The 18,438-nt window shown below is 39.0% G+C and overlaps 2 protein-coding genes across 2 annotated transcripts; one reads left to right on the top strand and one right to left on the bottom strand.

Annotated features, from left to right (window-relative positions):
- Window positions 1–287: 287 nt before the first annotated feature.
- Window positions 288–2,401, bottom strand: LOC146687059 (tripartite motif-containing protein 16-like). Its single transcript, XM_085437966.1, has one exon. It carries the CDS (start codon window positions 2,399–2,401, stop codon window positions 746–748), a length of 1,656 nt encoding a protein of 551 aa, XP_085294092.1. The 3' UTR covers window positions 288–745.
- Window positions 2,402–15,509: 13,108 nt separating this feature from the next.
- LOC146687058 (uncharacterized) lies at window positions 15,510–17,904 on the top strand. Its single transcript, XM_085437943.1, has one exon. The coding sequence runs from the start codon at window positions 15,835–15,837 to the stop codon at window positions 17,524–17,526; it is 1,692 nt and encodes a 563-aa protein (XP_085294069.1). The 5' UTR covers window positions 15,510–15,834; the 3' UTR covers window positions 17,527–17,904.
- The last annotated feature ends 534 nt before the right edge of the window (window positions 17,905–18,438 follow it).

The raw sequence follows: 18,438 nt of genomic DNA, 5'->3' as shown, positions 1-18,438 counted from the left end.
ACCTGCCACACTGATGCTGCATTCAAGGACCATTAAAAACATCTGAAAGGACTTAAGAACATGAAGAAAATGTGACTTGTTTCTCTGTAATGAAGCTGTTTTAGTGAAGAAAGTTGAAAGGTCACAGAGCGACTGCTGAATCTTCTGCTCTAAACATGAACTCTGAACTTTGTGATGCTTCAGGAGGAAAACTGCTTCAGTTATTCTCTCAGATTAGTTTCATATTTTCTGCATCAGATTTGAGTGAGATCCTGGAATGAAGACAGAAGAAAAGACTTTGTTCAAAGTTTGATTTATAGTCAAACCTTCCAGTTTATTCACACAATAAAACATCAACACAATATATGAATTCATTCATTAAAATCACAGTTTTTCCTCATTTGTTTGATGATTTTGACAAAAACAAACACAAACACACACACATGGTCTGCCATACTCATAAAGAGAAATGTCGACATTGTTCAATACAAATATTCCAGAAACATTTAGAGGATAGAGAAGTTTACATTTTCATGTGGAGAAATATTTTAGTAAATCAAAATGATGATGAGCAGTGATAGCCTCCATAAACAGTCACAGGAAAGATCTCCTTTAAAAACTCAGAAACATCAAGAGAACAACTAGAAGATGTGGAGGTACCACCCATAATGTTTGACTGACAGCTGATCTCTGTGCAGAAATGATGGAGAGAAAATAAAATGAAACTAAAATACAGATTTAAACCCACAATATGAAAGACTTCAGTCTATTTGAGCTTAATCAACTCAGCTGTGGCTCCAACAAAGTAAAGCCGAAGTCCAGCATAGAGCGGCTGAGTGAATGTGGTCTGGACTCTGTGGAGGAGAGTCATGGTTTCAGAGACGCTGTAGAAGGACAAAATACCTGCTCTGTGATCCAGGTACACTCCTACTCTGGAGGAACGAGGACCTGAGACACAAGTTTGGATGTTGTTGTACCAACATGTAAAACAGTTGTTGTCACAATTTAATGACCAAGATTTGTCATTATGTCCAAATAAACATTCATAACCTCCTTTTCTGCTGATATTCTTGTATGCGACTGCTACATCAACTCTCCCTTTCCTCTCCACCTCCCAGTAACAACGTCCAGTCAGACTCTCTCTACTCAGGACCTGTTTATACGAAGTAAATCTGTCTGGATGATCAGAATAATGTTTTTGTTTCATAAATTCTGCTTTTCTGTTCCCCTCTGATAATAACAGCAGTTTGTATCCTGTGTTTGGATCCAGTGTGATTTCACATGAATATTTTAAGAATTCAGCTCTGGTCTTTGGCTCTGGTTGTGACAGTGAAACATCCACTTCAGTGACTGTCAGTGAGATGTTTGTCCGTTCCTCTCTCAGAATGTCCTGTAGTTTATCTCTGACCTCTGACACAGCTGCTGTCACATCCTCAAAGTAGCTCAGAGGACGGATATTGATGCTGGATGAGTCTGTAGACTCACTGAGTGCTGACAGTGAGGGGTAGTTGTGTAGAAACTGGATGTGATCCTCTGTGTGTGAGAGCTGCTTCAGCTCAGCATCTTTCCTCTTCAGCTCAGTGATCTCCTGCTCCAGCTTCTCCTGAAGCTCTTTGACTCGACTCACTTCAGTTTCCTGCTGGGATCTGATCTGCTGCTTCACATCAGAGCTTCTTTTCTGGATGAGATGGATCAGCTCAGTGAAGATCTTCTCACTGTGCTCCACTGTTTGATCAGCAGACTGATTGATGGCCTCCACCTCCTGTTGAAGCAGCTTCACATCTTTCTCTCTGTCCTGGATTCTCTGCTGGATGTTTTGTCGACTCACCTCCAGCTCTCCCTGCCTCTCAGTCCTTTCTGCTGCAGCTGAGACTGTGTCGTGGCCTTTATGTTCATCCACAGGGCAGAGATAACAGATACTCTGCTGATCAGTACGGCAGAACATCTTCATCACCTCATCATGACGAGAGCAGATGTTCTCCTGGAGCTTCTTGGAGGGCTCCACCAGCTTGTGTTTCTTGAATGAAACTGCAACAATATTATGAGTCTGAAGGTGTTTCTCACAGTAAGATGCCAGACAGACTAAACAGGACTTGAAGGCTTTCATTTTTCTTCCCGTGCAGACATCACAGGCCACATCTTCAGGTCCAGCATAGCAGTGATCAGCAGGAGCAGCTTGGAGTCCAGTCTTCTTCAGCTCCTCCACTAAATCTGCTAACATGGTGTTTTTCACCAGGACAGGCCTCGGTGTGAAAGTCTGTCTGCACTGAGGGCAGCTGTAGATTTTCTTCTTTTCCTCTTCATCCCAGAAGCTTTTAATACAGTTCATGCAGTAGCTGTGTCCGCAGGGAATAGCCACCGGATCCTTCAGTAGATCCAAACAGACTGAACAGCAGATTTTTGTTTGATCCATTTGATTCATGTGCTGTGCCGTTTCACCGTCTCTCAGTGACTGTCAGACAGTTTCACTTCCTCTGAACAGAAACAACCTCTGTGCTCTGAAGGGAAACAGATCTCTGCTCTTGTTCACCTCCTACAGGAAATGAGGCTCACCAGCAACTGCATTTACACCATGTTGTTTAGACCCATCCTGATACAGACACATCTGTGAAGGGAGGCACTAAAGAAATATTCTTACAGAGCGACCAAGAGCCAATCACATGATGCAGGGTGTGGTATGTTTGGTTACAGCATGCAGTAACAAGTCTGACCCAGTTAAAGTTTAATAGTTTATCTTTACTTGGTACTTTGAAATGTGACATCAACACTCAGCGAGTTCATTTTATATTTCAAAAAATTCAGCAAAGTTTAGGATGCTGTGATGAATAAAAATAAATCAAACTTTATATTTTGACATTTTCTAATCTTAGTTCATTCTCACACTTACAGAATGATGCATGGGAACAACTGACTCCACTAAATCAAACCTATGTTCAAATGAGATTATGATCATTAAATAGTAACAAATATTTAAATTTAGCAACAACAAATGCAGATCGGTCCACAGTGTTTACAAAAACAAACAAACAAACATTATTTTGTAGTTTTTCCTGTGTACACAGTCACAGTGGATTTTCAATGAAAACATCAAGATGTGCTTGAAATGCAAACTTTCAAGTTTAATTCAAGGTTTTAGTAAAATTTTGCCTGAACTGTTTAGTAATTTTTCACAAAGTGTCCATGTCAGTAATTCATTCAAATGTATTTTGGTCTTAAACTGATCCAGTAAATGTAACTTTTTCTCACCTACTTAACCGAGTATTTTAGTTGTTTAACTGTCATTATAACTAAACTGAACATCCAAAGCTTTTCTCACTGCAGTTTTGTTGTGCAGTTATAGCAGCACTTTGAATCATCCACAGTTTTATAGAACTGTCTGTTGAATTGTTGTTTTGTTTCGTGCGATGGTTCATTTATTTAAATATTGATGATAATTTGATATATTTGATTATTTATTACTGGTGCAAACAATTCATTTCTTCATGGTGCAAATATATAGTAGACTCAGGAGTTTAACTCAGTTTTCTTGGCCTTTGTTTATCGTTCATTTAAAATCTTCATGGGTAAAGATCATCATAATTACATATGAAATTATATGTGCAAATTATATGTTCCATTACACTATTAACAGCACAGATTATACAGCAAACATCAGATTCATGGATGGAGCCAGAGGCTAAATGACTGTTCAGTCCTCTTTAGGAAACGATCTTCATATGACGACAAACACGACAACAATCAGCTGTCAAACTGTACAAGAAGTTCACAGTAATGTAAAAGAAGTTATATCACTTTATTTTTAAACGTACGCACTCAGGGTCAGGACTGAAGACACTGATCGAGAAAATACTCTAAATATAAATATTCACCTAAACATTCAAAATGATTCAATTGCATGAAAAGAAATATGAACTCTCTACAATACTGGCTTCTGATTGGTTGAAAAAGCAGGCGCTGAACTTCAGAAGAGCTAAACCTGCAACACTGTGTAAACCCAGAGTGGATGCTGCCCTCTGACCTTTCAGAAGTACGATCTTTTTATGAAGACACAGAGGCAGAGTTATTATTCATCACTTTAAAGATGATATTCGTTACATGTTCTTCACTCGTTGTCTAGTAAAGTCCAGAGAATGAGACACATGATTTGAAAACATACAGCTGCATGTTAGAGATCACAGAGTTCTTCAGTCTTATGAGAACTCATGGAGACTAAATGTCAGACACATCAACAGTAAATGTCGTTCCTCCCCCCGTCAGTTTGTGTCCTCCACACTTGTTTACACAAACATCTGAGGTTTGAACAGTGTGCAAAACCACATGTTACAAAGCTGCTGAGCTACTGAATACTGGAATATTTCATTCAATATCACCATCTGACCAAAGGACAAACACAGAGAGGATTAGAGAGCCAAACTTTGTTTCAAACTGTTTCAGATTTTAGAGGCAAAAAGCAGAATTTCTACCTGGACAAAGAAATCAAAGCAGGAGCAAAACAAGCTTTTTACATTTATTCAAAGGCATTATGTGAATGTACTCTGAGCCACAGCCTCCTAAAGTAAAGACATTTGATCATCTAAACCAGACAGAGTCATGTTTTCAGCAGTGTCTGTATCCTCCATATAGACCATGCCATGGTCCACCTAGGGTGACCAGGTGTCTGACTTTATGTGGGACTACACAGCGCTCAGTCCTTGTTTGCCTGTGCCACACACACATTGAGCCAATGCCCAGTTTTTTTATTGACTCTAGTTTCTGTCGATCGGTAGGCCCACAAAAAAAAAAACTGTACAGGAAGTAGATTTCATCTCTCTGATAAAAGGAGTTCTAATCCCTGATCCTATGAGTCTGACCCAGTAGATAATATTGATATGATCATATTTATGCCTTTGTTGTTTCACAAAGGGTTAAAAACATTCACAGGTTGGACTGTGGTTCTCCTTTTAGCGTCTCTGCTGGAATTTTAACTGTGAACCTCTTAGATCCAAACTTCTGAACTGCTCATCTCACAGAGGACAAAAGGGAAGAACCCCGAATCTCTTCTTCACCTCACTTTTATACCTGCTCACCCTTTCTCCCCCCTTCCCTCACTGGACGCCACATCTTCACACTTGGGCCAATCAGGTTGTTGACATTTGATCATCTGATGTCCACCCACACCTCATCTCTCTCTCTCTCTGACTTACAAGATTTAACACAAAGTTTAAACTTTAAAATCACTTCATTACATTTTCTTTGTTATTCTTAACACAGAAAATTCACATTCAAAAACTTAACACAGAATAAAACAGAGTAGCCAGTAGTGGGACATGGTTCCAGCAACTCTGATGGTGACGGCCCGTTTGAAGCTGAAGCTCCGGCACGTGTGTCAAAAAATCAACACACTGCTTCAGAAACGCTGTGCTGAGGCTTGGTTTGACTGAACAGAGTCACGTGATCAATGACGTCTGAAGCTTCATTCAGCACGTCACTGCTTCAGTACCTGATTCAATGATTTATAAGGAATTGAATCATTGGTGGGATTTGTGCCGTGTTTTGGTGATTTTGTGAGAGCGAATCAGTGTGTGACATAATTATAGACATGGAGCCAGGAAGAGAGGACGCTCTGCCTGTTCCTGAATAAAAACCAGTTCATCAGCATTTCTGCTCCCAGGTCTAAAATGTACATAAGAAATATGATGTACACATAATTATAATGATATAACTTATAGTATATTATATATAAACGTACCAGTCTGCTGGTTAATTACATAATCAGGTGGAGGCAGTGACCTCACAGCACAATACTCACAACTATTATAATATTGTGCTTTACATTGTTATATTTAGTGTATTTTTTATTACTAACAAACTACAAGAAGTCACAAGCAACAGGAGAACACACCATGGCACATGTTTACACAAGAACGTTTTATTCATCTAAATTATTTATTATTAAAACCGACATAACAGAATTTTTTTCGCGTAAAACAAATACATGTTCAAAGCACCATATCAGCCCGATATCAGACACAACTGTCACGTGACATTAAAGAGAAGCTGTCAGTTCATCTCTGCAGAGTGGGCAATCATAATGAAGCAGTTCATTATAAGCTGTAGATTCAAGCTGCGCTTCATAGTTTTGTCCACCAGATGTGTGCCTAAACTTTCGTTCTTTTACCCAAGCTAATCTGCCCTTTTTCCTTGGCTTGATTTAAAGAATTTAAAATTCAAAATAGTTAAACTCAAAGGTTTGAGCAAGTCTAGGCATACCTGTAAAAAGAGAACAGTTGCTCATAAGTTTACGTTATACCTGCATTATTGACACAGTATTGTCACTTCATTGTAATCGTCAATACACGGTTATCATGAAACTCATAACAGCCAACAAACAATCGATCAGTTTACCCTTGTTTTTGTTTACAGTTAATGCATTAATATTATTATTATTATTATCATTATTATTATTATTGTTTTACACGTGCTTCCTATTTTGTTCCCCTCAGAGAGTCGCGGTGCATCTTGTGCAGCAATAGGATAAAAAATAAAATTCAAGCTGGAATATTTCAAGATGAGGCGCGTGCTGGAGCTGATGACTGACTGGTGAGCTTTAAGGGTTCAGTGATGTTAAAAAAGATTCTTGTTTTAATTAAAGTGATTATCATGGTTGAACAGGTTAGAGCTCATGTCTGATGCAATAACATGTTTCTACAATGTTAGGGTGACTTTTGAGGTGATAAAATTAAGGACAGGTGGACAATCGTCACACACAAGAAACGTCGTTGGGACAAAAAAAAAAAAAAAGTGCTGATTTTCTAACACTGGAAAATAACTCAAAATGTTAGAAATATTCCAGTGTTAGAAAATCAGCACTGCTCAGTGTTAGCCATTGTTAATCTTCAAACCTGACTAGGTTACTTTTAAACATATAACACTGTCAAAGGTGTTAATTTAACACTCAACAGTGTTGTATTTAACACTCAGAGGTGTGGACCCATATAGACACTCTCCAGTGTTAATTTAACACTGGAGATTTTGCTGTGTATGTTGCTTGTTTGGTTTTTTTTTTTGGTTATTGCCACAAAAATTACTAAATAAAAAGTCCCCCCCCAAATTAGTTTGATCTTATTTAATGAATAAAAAATAAAGGGGGGGTAAAATAAATCTTTATTTTTAGTGATCTCTCTGCTGATTTTCATAAATGTTCCCTCTGACATTTGGCCTCCATATAACAATAATAATTTAAAAGCCTAAAAGTAACTGAAACTAAAAACTAAACTGAAAGAAGAAAATTCACTCTGGAGACTAACTGACACTAAACTGACCTTAAAAAGTCAAAATGGAATGAAAAATAAAAACTAGAAAATTCAAAACTATTAACTCTAATAAAAGGTCACCTCCATCTTTTATCTACAGTCCATGTATTCAGTAGCATGTCTTCTTTAAAAATAAGGGTTAATCTTTATTTAATTCAATAAATGTAATTAATTACTTTGGCTCTCGGAGGAGGCGGACGCACTTTTCTCCTCTCCCTTATCTTTCCTGCTAGTTCTTATGTCCTTGTCTAGTCGTGTGTCTTTTTTGTATTACTTTCCCTGGAACACTCTCTCACAGTCTGTGTCTAAAACCTAAAAGAGAATTATGGATTTGATCAACTGGTCTCTGAATGCTATTGACACCCTTTAACGAGAAGTCTGGGCTCGGGAGAACCCGAGTGCCCTGGAGGGACTTTCCCTGCCGGATACACGACGGACGGGTGGCAGAGGATCGTGTGCCTGGCGGGACTGTCGATCGAGGACGCTGAAGTTAACTACCTATTCGGAACCATGATAACAGGGTTCTTGCTGATCGGAGCTGGCTTGACCCTGGCTTATCGGAGAATTAAGAGAGCGGAACCGGCTGTTCAAACCCCCACAAGGCTGCCCGCTGGGATTGGAACGACAGGTGCGACTTCTCAGAAAGGGCTCACTGAAGGCAGCATGGTTAAGAGCTTGGAGGCGCTTACGACTACAGTGAATGCTCAGAATAACACCTTTGAGCGTATGCATGTTGGATTACATCAGGAAAGAATCAACTCAGAACAACATCTCTGGGCGGAGCTGGATTACACCTCGGATCAGTTGGCTGCGGTCGTGAGGTCTCAGAATCTGCTATGTGAGCCAAAAAGAGTGAAAAGACCACAGAATCGACGGCTAATAACATCACGGAGAAGCTCGCAGCTATTAATGGGGGACTGAGAGACCAGTGTCGGAGTGTTAAAAAACAGCTTGAAATTCTCAATTACCATCATAACCCAGCTACTCCTTCGGCGCCAACAACTCCCTGATAACGACTGTGTTGAGTCTGTTCCTTCCCATTCCCTACAAGGCCACCTGGGTTGGCTGGAAGACTGTTTACTTAGCCTGGCAGGGCGAAGGACACTGTCTCAGCTGAACTATGGACACGCACACCAGAGATGGGCAGTAACGCGTTACTGTAATCCGATTACTTTTTTCGAGTAACGAGTAAAATAAGGGATTACTATTGCAAAAACGGTAATTAGATTACCGTTACTTTCCCGTAGGAACGCTGCGTCACTGCGTTACTAAAACCGTGATTTTTTTTGCGAGAATGTCTCCTGACAGTGACGTAAGCAAGGGCGACGTTTGTGACAACAGCTGTGTGCAGATCAACAATGGATCACATATCGATTGTGGGAGAGAGTATGAGCGTGCAGCGTTTAAAGCGTGGAAGTACTGACCTTACTTTGAGTTTGATTCCATAAAAAGTGACAAAAACATTAGCGTCCGTTGTGCGTGGGAAGAAAACTTCTTTTTACAGCGAAAAAAACCCCCTAAACCTCCAAGCAAGCTCCGAGTGCGCTACCACGTAATGGGAAATTCACAGAGCTGCCATATCCTTCCACTGACCGCTGCGGCACACCTGCACCAGGGTAAACCTCCGCCTACCCTGCTCCTGCTTTACAGGTGAAAATAGAGCAAAAGGACCGCTAGTCTTTGACTTTATTTATTTTCTGCTGTGTTTTACTTGCATCTATTTGAAAGACTGAGTGTAAACACAAAAAAATAAATAAATTTATGTGCTGGAATGTGTAGAAAATAGGTTTAAATATTAAACAAATTTCTTCCAGTCAGTGAATGTTGCATATAATTACATTTTTGCTTGATGCATAAAGTTAAAGGGTTAAAACTAATAAAACAAGTTTTAAAAAGGGACTTTTCCATTTGATTACATTTTGTATGATGGATTATGCAGAAAAAGTAGAATTGGGCTGAGAGATCTATCGCTTCATCACCTATTCAGGTTGTAAATCGTTTTTTTAAAAAGTAACTAAGTAACTAAGTAATTAATTACTTTTGAAAATAAGTAATCAGTAAAGTAACGGGATTACTTTTTGGGGGAAGTAATTAGTAATTAGTTACTGATTACTTTTTTCAAGTAACTTGACCAACACTGACGCACACACATACATATACTGATACTGATAAGCACTCACTGACGCATCACCCTCCCTACCCCGGATCCAACGCCACCTCCAACGTTTACCTCCCCCATGATGTGGACATCGGGTCAGCTGGAGGCGCAGTCGAAAGATTGCAGCGGTCCCAGAGCAGATGTACACACTGGAACTCTTTCCCATGTTGCTGTCTGTGTTTATTGTGTTATGGTGTGTTGATACCTGTGCATTCCTGTATTATCCTTTTGTGTTGCACATTTCAATGTTTTTTTCCCTCGCTACCTGGCCTGACCTGTCTCCCCAATGTAATGTTTGTATTGTATGTACGGTCACCAAGGTCTGTCATCTCGGTTGTGGGCAAAAGACCTGCAACTGACAAATAAAGGCTATCTCATCTCATCAATATATTACACACAATTAAAATAAAAGTCCCCCATTCAGAGTCTGTTCACCTTAATTAAGACTAGTAATTAAAAATAGAGATGAAAAAGGAATATTTGTTTTAATAAACAGCTGACATTACCTGAAACAAACTGATATTTTCACATTTTATTTATTCATAAGGCTAATTTATGTCTAAGTTCTTATTCTGTTGATCTCTTTAAGGTCGACGTTTGACATAAGCAATTAAACAAAACCACATAACCTTTAACATTTTAATGATTCTGTTATACAGACGGGCTTTTCTTTAAAAAAGAATAAAAAGAATAAACATCCACTGAGCTTGCAAAGCATGCATGAAGATATGTACATTTGCATTAGAACGTTTCCCCGCCCGTCACAGCAGCTTTCGAGAGCAGTTCTGTTCAGTGCACTAAACCCAAATCTCCGAGTGTACATGCTGCACGTTTATGGCTCGTTTTCTTTAACACACAATCCTTCACTCTCGTTTCAAAACAAACAGTATCGTTCACATCTCTATATGTTACCTTAATATTCTTTCATGCACATTTTTAAGACATTGAAGTAATCATAAACATCTCTAAGAGTTTGACTTTCTCTTTCTGCTACAGTCTGGTCTGCAGGCTCAATACTGGCTGAACAATCCTTTCTGTGGCATCCATGAGCTTACTTTCCTTTGCAGTGACTCAACCGAAGCATAAGAAAATGATCACAGAATTATAAGTAAACATTATGCTGGATATAAGACATTAACACTCTGTTTTTAAATTGAAAGTGTAAATATATTTTTTTTTTAGTTTTAAAATGAATGTAATGTTTTGAATTATGGATGGATACTGATAAGGATGTAATGATTTATTTCTGATAAATCTCTTGTAAGGTCTCGAGTTCCTTAAAGGTGGAGAAACAAAACTCATACAGTAACCAGAGTTCATAACACTGAAACTTTTAAGTGGCACTTTCCCGGTCGCGGTGTACGTGCAGAAGGCTGATATCAGAACGTGAGCTGCATTTGTGGATATGAACAAATACAAACTAAAATGGCTGAAGGTGTAAGGCAGAAGTTTTCCCCTCAGTAGCACAACGCTGGAGAACCCAAAAATCCCTCCATGTTCAGGATCGGAGATCCTGTGGAGAAATAAAACAGCACAGTAGGAATCGTCTGGAGTTTAGTTCAAACTCCAGACGATTCCATTCTGAGCTGAAGAAGCTTCTGATAGGTTTGTAGAGTCCATGTGAGTAAATTGGTGGCACAGCTGTGGATGCATATAAGGCAAAACACAGAGCCTGTTTCTGTGACATGGGAAAAATCAAGAGATGTCAACCAAAACACCAGGAAAAGAACTGTGGAGCTCCATAAGTGTGGCTCAATTTTGAATACAATTTGGTGCCATTTGCAATTAAGAAATACAGATAGTTTCTCTCTTTACTCTTAAAGTTAACAAATATGTTTTTTATATTTATCAATCTAAAAAAATAAACATTTAGTCTGATTTGATGTTACAATTAAAAAAGTGTTTGTGTTTTGATCTGAAGAGTACATAAATATCTGGTTTCAACTGTATATTTGATGATTGTCAGCACAAAGAGGGAGAGAGAGAACGAGGACAGAACAGATGAACAAGAGCAGGTGAGACACACATGTTAGTCAAATGGTTGTTTACCAAAAGTATCACCGTATCACAGGTCCTCATGTATCTCGTACCTAGTGTTTCTTTTTAGGTTTGTTATTTTTCAAATTCTACATTTATTAAGTTATGGAGGCTTGTTCGCACAACAAGGCTAAATAATTATATAAACTTTTCTCAATCTAAATAGTGGACTTTGGTAGAATTAAAAAAATAAGTGTAGTGCAGGTCTATGATGATTTTTAGTGCTACTATCATCTAGTTCTGATTCTGGTTCTGTCTTGGTTAAGTCCTCAGTAGTCCTGATTTTGAACTGTTGTAGTCCTGTTTTAATTCCGGATCAGTTCTGGGTCTGGTTGAATTGGGGTTTAGTCCTCATGTCTTGATACAGCCCCGATTTTGTTCTGCCTTGCTGCTTAATTAAAAAACTAGTTTAAGGTGTCCTGCACATGTGATATATATTTTTCCCTATATGAAGTCATTCTTTTTTGAACAAAACTCAAAACAGAGCCTATTAATCTTTCAGTCATTTCTACACCCCCCCCCCCCCCCCCCCCCCCAAAAAAAAAAAATCCCACATGCATACTACCCTTTAGGGCTAAGCCCCGGGTGTTTCAAATGTCTAAAATGTCTAAAAACTCTAATAATAATAATAATAATAATGACAATGACAATAAAATGAACTGTATATCTTCATATTTTGTGTCTGTACGCTCATTTAAATGGGAATGAAGAGTCAGAATCATCAGACTGAGCAGTCTGAAGGAGCGACAGCTGAAGCGAGCGTGTCGGGTGTGTTTGGGTTTGTCTGATGTCAGTGGGAGGAAACAGACCTGCCAAAGACTCTGGCGGAGAGTAGAACTGCCCATCAGATAAAGGACCTGGACCCAGGAGAGGAGCCCTACTTGTATCTATGATGGACTGATGTCCTGAAACACAGAAGGATGAAGGAAGCAGGAATAACTGCATCAGCAGGACATCAATGAGGTTAAAATAACATAACAGTGGTGAAATAACTTTCATTTATCAGGTGAGTAAACACATTTGCAGATTTTGTTCATAGCATATAATTATTAATAATTACCTGTGAAATAGCAACAGGAAGCTGATGCATTACACTTTTTACTCTAACATTATTATAAATAATTATAATATTAACTTCTTATCCCATGCTCTTTTATTTTAAATAAAACAACTGAATAAAATTACTCAGTATGTAGCTTTGAATGTTCACCAGCAGGTGGCAGTGTTTCACCAGAGCGCCTGCTGCTGTTCTTTATCGTTTTCTTGTTTCTTTTTCATTCTCCACTCAGAGGCTCTTGAGTCATAGTACTTGTTTTTTCACATTCTTTTGCTAACTTACAGGAAGGTTTTAAAAGGAGCCTGTAAGGTAAACGATCTGTTGACAGAGATCACAGCAGTGACAGCAGCAGTGCTGCAACAGTAATGAAGGCGCCTTTTTTATTATTAGCTCAATTGAGACTCACTGTTTTCGTCTTCGATCTCCTGAGGCAGGACCTTGAAGTCGAGCAGCCACGTTTCTATCCAGGCCAGAACGAAGGAGATGATGGGCAGCAGGTACCCAAAGGCCCCCTGACTCAGCAGCTACACAAGAAACACACACGTCCCAATATGAATACGTAATTCTACACAAAGCATACAAAATCTGACCATTTAAAATTTAGAAGGTGCAAAAACAAATATTTATTATTGTTAAACAGCAGCAATTACAGGTTTTCCTGTACAGGAAGTTTGCTTCACTTCCTTAAATCCTCATACATGTATGCATCGCCATCGGGGAATATGGAGCAAAGACTGCAGAGGAAAATTAACTCCAACAACAAACTGTCCTCTAAGAGGTTTTTGTGTGTGGACATTGACACCAATACTAAAATAAATAAAGATATTATTAGAAGTAAAAAACTAAAGTCAGTGCAACATTTTTGTTACAAATAATGAAAATATTAGATGTTGTCAGGTTTCTTAGATCAAAGCTTTAAGTACCACCCTGTTTTCTGAGGTGCTGTTAAGGTGTGTGTGTGTGTGTGTGTGTGTGTGTGTGTGTGTGTGTGTGTGTGTGTGTGTTTGAGATTTAGATTACGGATCAACAAGTATGAAATCACCACTTAGCTACCAATCAGTTCTCTGGAAAACTGCTTTACAACAAGTACCTGAAAGATCCCTTTGGACTGCTGTGCCATGGATAGTGGGAGGATCTTTCCATTGATGAGCATCAGTAGTCTAATCAGTTTAGATTCTTAAATTCAACTTCGTTCTTTGACTTTTCCCATTTGTCTGCAGAACAATTTCACAACATTTTGAATTCCTCTATAAACATTAATCTCGTTTTTTCTTTTGTCTGCAACGCTTGTCCCTAGCATGTCCTCGTCCATGAAAGCATTTAATCTTATCTGAGCAATTCCTCTTGGTCTCCTGTATCACTGCTCATCATTCGACATGCTTTTCCCAGTATATCCACGGCCATTTTTGTATTTATGCTTGTATTTTCTCCCAGACTGGTAAACATCAACAGAGCTCAGCAAAAGAACTTTTAGTTCCTATTTGAACTTTATTAATACAAGTGTTTAACCTTTTCATGTTTATAGTTTTATCTTTCTTTGTAAAGTCAGCTGTTCTGCTGCTCTCTATGTGATTGGTCAGATGCCCCCAACGCCACCCCTTTCATGTAAACAGGCTAGTAGCTAAAATGGGAAACCCTGGTTTACCTTATAGAGTTGATAACTAGCGTCATGTGATCACTTAGTCTGATTGACAATGTTGGGATAAGTTAATCAAGATAACAGAAAGATTTCTTGAGTATGATGAACAATGAATTTAACTCCTAAATGTGACTTCCTAACACAGAATGTGATGACGTCATACGCTTTGTACTTTGATGTGTGGTGATTGGAAGTGTCTGTGTGGTGCAGCCTGGACAGACCAGACCAGCTGCACCACACAGACACTTCAAACCTCACCCGAGGACAAAAAGCACAAGAACAACAACAAAAAAAGAAAGAAAACAAACCTTAGAAACATGCAGGGTTACAGGAGAAGCCAGCCGTGCAGAGTCTGAATTTAACTCCTATTTATGACTTCCTACCAAAGAATGATGATGGGAGAATTTCGATTTATTTATTACGCATTAGTTTTATGGGTCTGTTCCACTTAAGGTCAGATTGGTGTCTATGAACCAAAATGAGTTTCACACCAAGACTAAACTCGTGTCATGGTTTGCATTATGCAGTGGTTACAGTGGTGACACTTATTAGACTCTGAAGTCTGTGCACCAGTTTTTCAGGGTCCTATAGGTGCAATTGTTGCGACCACTGTAAATGTGACACCATCACAGAAAAATGGTATAAAATCAGAAGAAGAAAGAGAACTCTAATATGATGGCTGCACACCAGCTGGATCATTATAACAACATCACATCACATGAGTAACTTCAACATGACGAGACTTCAAGGACTCCAACAATGTTCATACAGTGAGGATAAATAATGTTTTTTTTTATTATTTATTATAAAAAGGACACAATATAGATATATAAAATGCAGCCAGAACTCCAATAACTAACATGTCCATTAATTTGACACGTTGATTTATATATAATTTCTTTTTCTCTCTTAGCTTTTCAGCTCCACATTTTTGCCATTTCTTCCACACTCAACTCTTTTCTACAAGCTGAGCACACAGTGAAGGTAGGGGAGGGCTGGTGGCATTAAGAGATTTGATTGGGCAATCTAGGGGCCAGTTAGTTCTTTCCTTTGGTGAAAGTTGGGCTCTTCAATTCAGCATGGTACAACTCCAAAGATTCTGCAACATCAAACCCTCTGTCTGCTAATATTACATCCAGTTACAAGATGAGCTTCCCGACCCCCTGAACTACAGATGCCCTACATGACTGTTAGGACAACTTATGTATTGCAAGTATGCAGCACTAAGAATAACTTGATGTTTCTGACTTTGCATTATGAATTGTTTATCCACTGACAAACATTTCAAGTTCTACTAAATTAAAAGACAATTTGTGGTAACCTGATTAGGATTCAAAAAGAATAATTAACAACACTTCTTGTAATGGTGTTAAAATCAGCCCAGCTTTTATTTTCATATGCAAAAAGTAAAAGCAAATCAGCCAACATACTGGACACATAATTGTCAATTATACTGTCACCATTGTTACTGGTATTGAAAGCTTATTGATAATTTGTCCAAGTAAGGAATGCCCTCTCACAAATGTCATGTGACAACCTCATTGGCTTACGGAACTGTGATGTCACACACATTTAGAATCTTACCACCACTGTGATCCTTCGATCCTTTGATCCTAAAACCTATAAATAGGGGTGAGACGCAAGAACTTTTAGTCCGTTATTCGCAGCATTTATGTTTGCAGCATTCAAACGAACGTTCGCCAGAGAAGCCCTTTTTGGATCCTTTTCAGAGTCACTGTTAACAGATTCCAACATGTCTCCAAGAAAGCAGAAAAAAAGAGAAAACGTAAAGCCCAGCGCTCCTCCTTGCAATCGAGAAGACGATACGCAACTGCAGAAGATGTGCTTGGAAGAAATGCATGAGGAAAATCTCATGAACAATCACAATACGCGACACCCGCCCCAGCCAGAGTACACCAATTACATCTGGGAAAGTTTTTTTAAACAACGAACGGAGATTATCTCCGTATTACTGAGAGAGCACTGTGAGAGAAGGACCGATGAAGCAGATAAACTGTTCAGACAGCTTCTCGATAAGGAAGATATTATAAAGGAGAAAGAAATGGAACTCCTAGACATGCAGGGAAGGATCTTTGAGCTCCAAGCAAAGCTTAATAAAGTACAAGAAAAACCAACAGAAGAAATCCTCCAACAGAAGAAAAACGAGAAAGAGAGGGAAAAAAAGATTCAGGAGCTGCAAGTAAAGCTGGATGAAGCTCTGCAAAAAAATCAAGAACTCCTCCAAGAGAAGAAACAACTGGTCATAAAACTCCAAGGCACTGAGATAAATGAAAAAGTGCTGAAAGGAAGGGTTGAGTTTCTTCGAAAGAAAGCGCAACAGACCATGAAAAAGGAAGATATGGATTGCAAGCTTCAGGACAGCGAGAAACACAAGGAAGCCTTGCAAATAAAGCTTGATGAAGCTCTGCAAAAAAATCAAGAACTCCTCCAAGAAAAAGAACAAATGGACATAAAGCAGCGCAAACTGCAAGGCATGGAGGGAAAGTACAAAGCACTGCAGGCGAAGCTTGATAAAACACTGAACAAAAATAAAGAGTTGCTTCAAGAAAAAAAGCAACTAGAAATTAAACAGAAAGAAACGGACTCCAAGCTTGAAGGCGTGGAGGAAAAATACACCGCGCTGAAAATAAAGCTTGATAAAACAGTGCAAAGAAATAAGGATTTCCTACAAGACAAAGAACAATGGGAAATAAAGCAGAAGGAAGATAAACAAATTCTCCAGGACTTTGAGAGGAAAAACCAACAACTGCAAGACCGTTATAACAAACTGAACTCCAAAACAACTGAGCTGGAGGGGGAAAAGAAAAAAGTGCAAAAACAATGCTCAGAGATGCAGAGTAAGCTCAGTGACATGCTGAGAAAAAACACAGAACTGGAGAAACTTTCCAACAACTTGAAGTGCAAAAACACTGAGGTGCAGATGTTAAAGCAGCAAGTAGAGAAAACAAACAAAGACCTGCAGTGTACACTTCAAGAACTCGAGAGAAGTCAGCAGCTACAAGACGCACACAACAAATTACAACACAGTTATACAGAGATGCACGAGGCAAAGCTTATGCAGGAGGCCAAATGTAAAGAACTGAAAGAAAGGCTGGAAGAAAAACAAGGCAAATTAGAAGAAGTGGAGACAACATGCAGGAAACTTGAGAAGGAAAACACACAAACAATTGATGAGTTACGAACCCTCATCCTAGAGAAAATAGTGCTCGTGGAAAAGATCACGGAAAAGAAGAAAAAACGCTTCCGCTTCTTCTGGAGAAAGAGCACTCCTGCTTTTTCTACTTTTTCTACTTTTCCTTCTGCTGATGTCACCCCGTCTTCCTCCTCCACCGTTGCATCGTAATTTTCACCTTAACTCCTAACACCTGCCCCATCTCCCCTCCCCCCCCCCCCCCCCCCCCCTCTCTTTCACCCTCACCCCCCAACCAGTCCCGACAGTTGACTGGCCCCTCTAGAGCCTGGTTCTGTCATAGGTTTCTTCCTTTAAAGGGAGTTGTTCCTATCCACTGTCGCACCCAGTGCTTGCTCAGAGGGCATAGTTGGGGTTCTCTCTCCTCTCTTTCCTCCTTTCTATCCCTTTCCTTTACCCTCTTCTTTAACCCCCACCCCTCCCCCTTTTCTATTCCCCCGCTTTTCTATTTCCTTAATAATTAAATAATAAACACAATTGGCTACATTTTAAATGTGTCTGATCAACGTCTTCATTCAAGAATGAATTGTCTTTCTCACGGAGTCATGTGTATTTTGTGTTTTCCTCGGGCTGGTGATCCCCGCGGTCGTTCAGCCCCGGAGTCCAGAGTTTTAGTGTTTTAATCACATTTAGTGTTACATTTTAGATCACCACAATAGGATATCCATAATTTAGGATTCAGGCATTTGTTTTAGTTCAATATCGTAATCATTCTATGACTGAGTAGTTTACAGAAGCTTCAGTCTGCACCAATAACTTCTGTTGGAGATATTTGTTCTTATTTTTTTATTATTTTGAAATTAGTTAAAGTTTGTTGTTAGTTTACTTATATTTTGGGGTTTATTTACAAGTTTATTTGTAGGTTAATATTTGTTTCAATGTTTTGTTTGTTTGATGTTACCTTGTTAAATTAGTCAGTAAAAGCTGTAGGGCCATTTTGTTTCTATAAATAAAGAGACTGGTATAGGACCAGCATGCACTGGGGTGAGCCTATGGTTTTTTTTACTAGAGCAGGAGAAGCAGCAGGACGTAACTAAAAATGGATCTTGTTATTGCTTGCCAAAC

This window comes from Copadichromis virginalis, linkage group LG18 (genome assembly GCF_057382275.1).
Source record: "Copadichromis virginalis isolate Kocher_CV1m ecotype Utaka linkage group LG18, C_Virginalis_male_GT1.1, whole genome shotgun sequence".
Classification (NCBI taxonomy): Eukaryota; Metazoa; Chordata; class Actinopteri; order Cichliformes; family Cichlidae; genus Copadichromis; species Copadichromis virginalis.
The sequence above is the reverse complement of the archived record's forward strand: the minus strand, read 5'-3'. Positions and strand labels throughout refer to the sequence as shown.

Bases quoted from the DNA above. Each gene is read 5' to 3' on its own strand.
- LOC146687058 (XM_085437943.1), top strand. From the start codon at position 15,835: ATGTTTGCAGCATTCAAACGAACGTTCGCCAGAGAAGCCCTTTTTGGA.
- LOC146687059 (XM_085437966.1), bottom strand. From the start codon at position 2,401: ATGAATCAAATGGATCAAACAAAAATCTGCTGTTCAGTCTGTTTGGAT.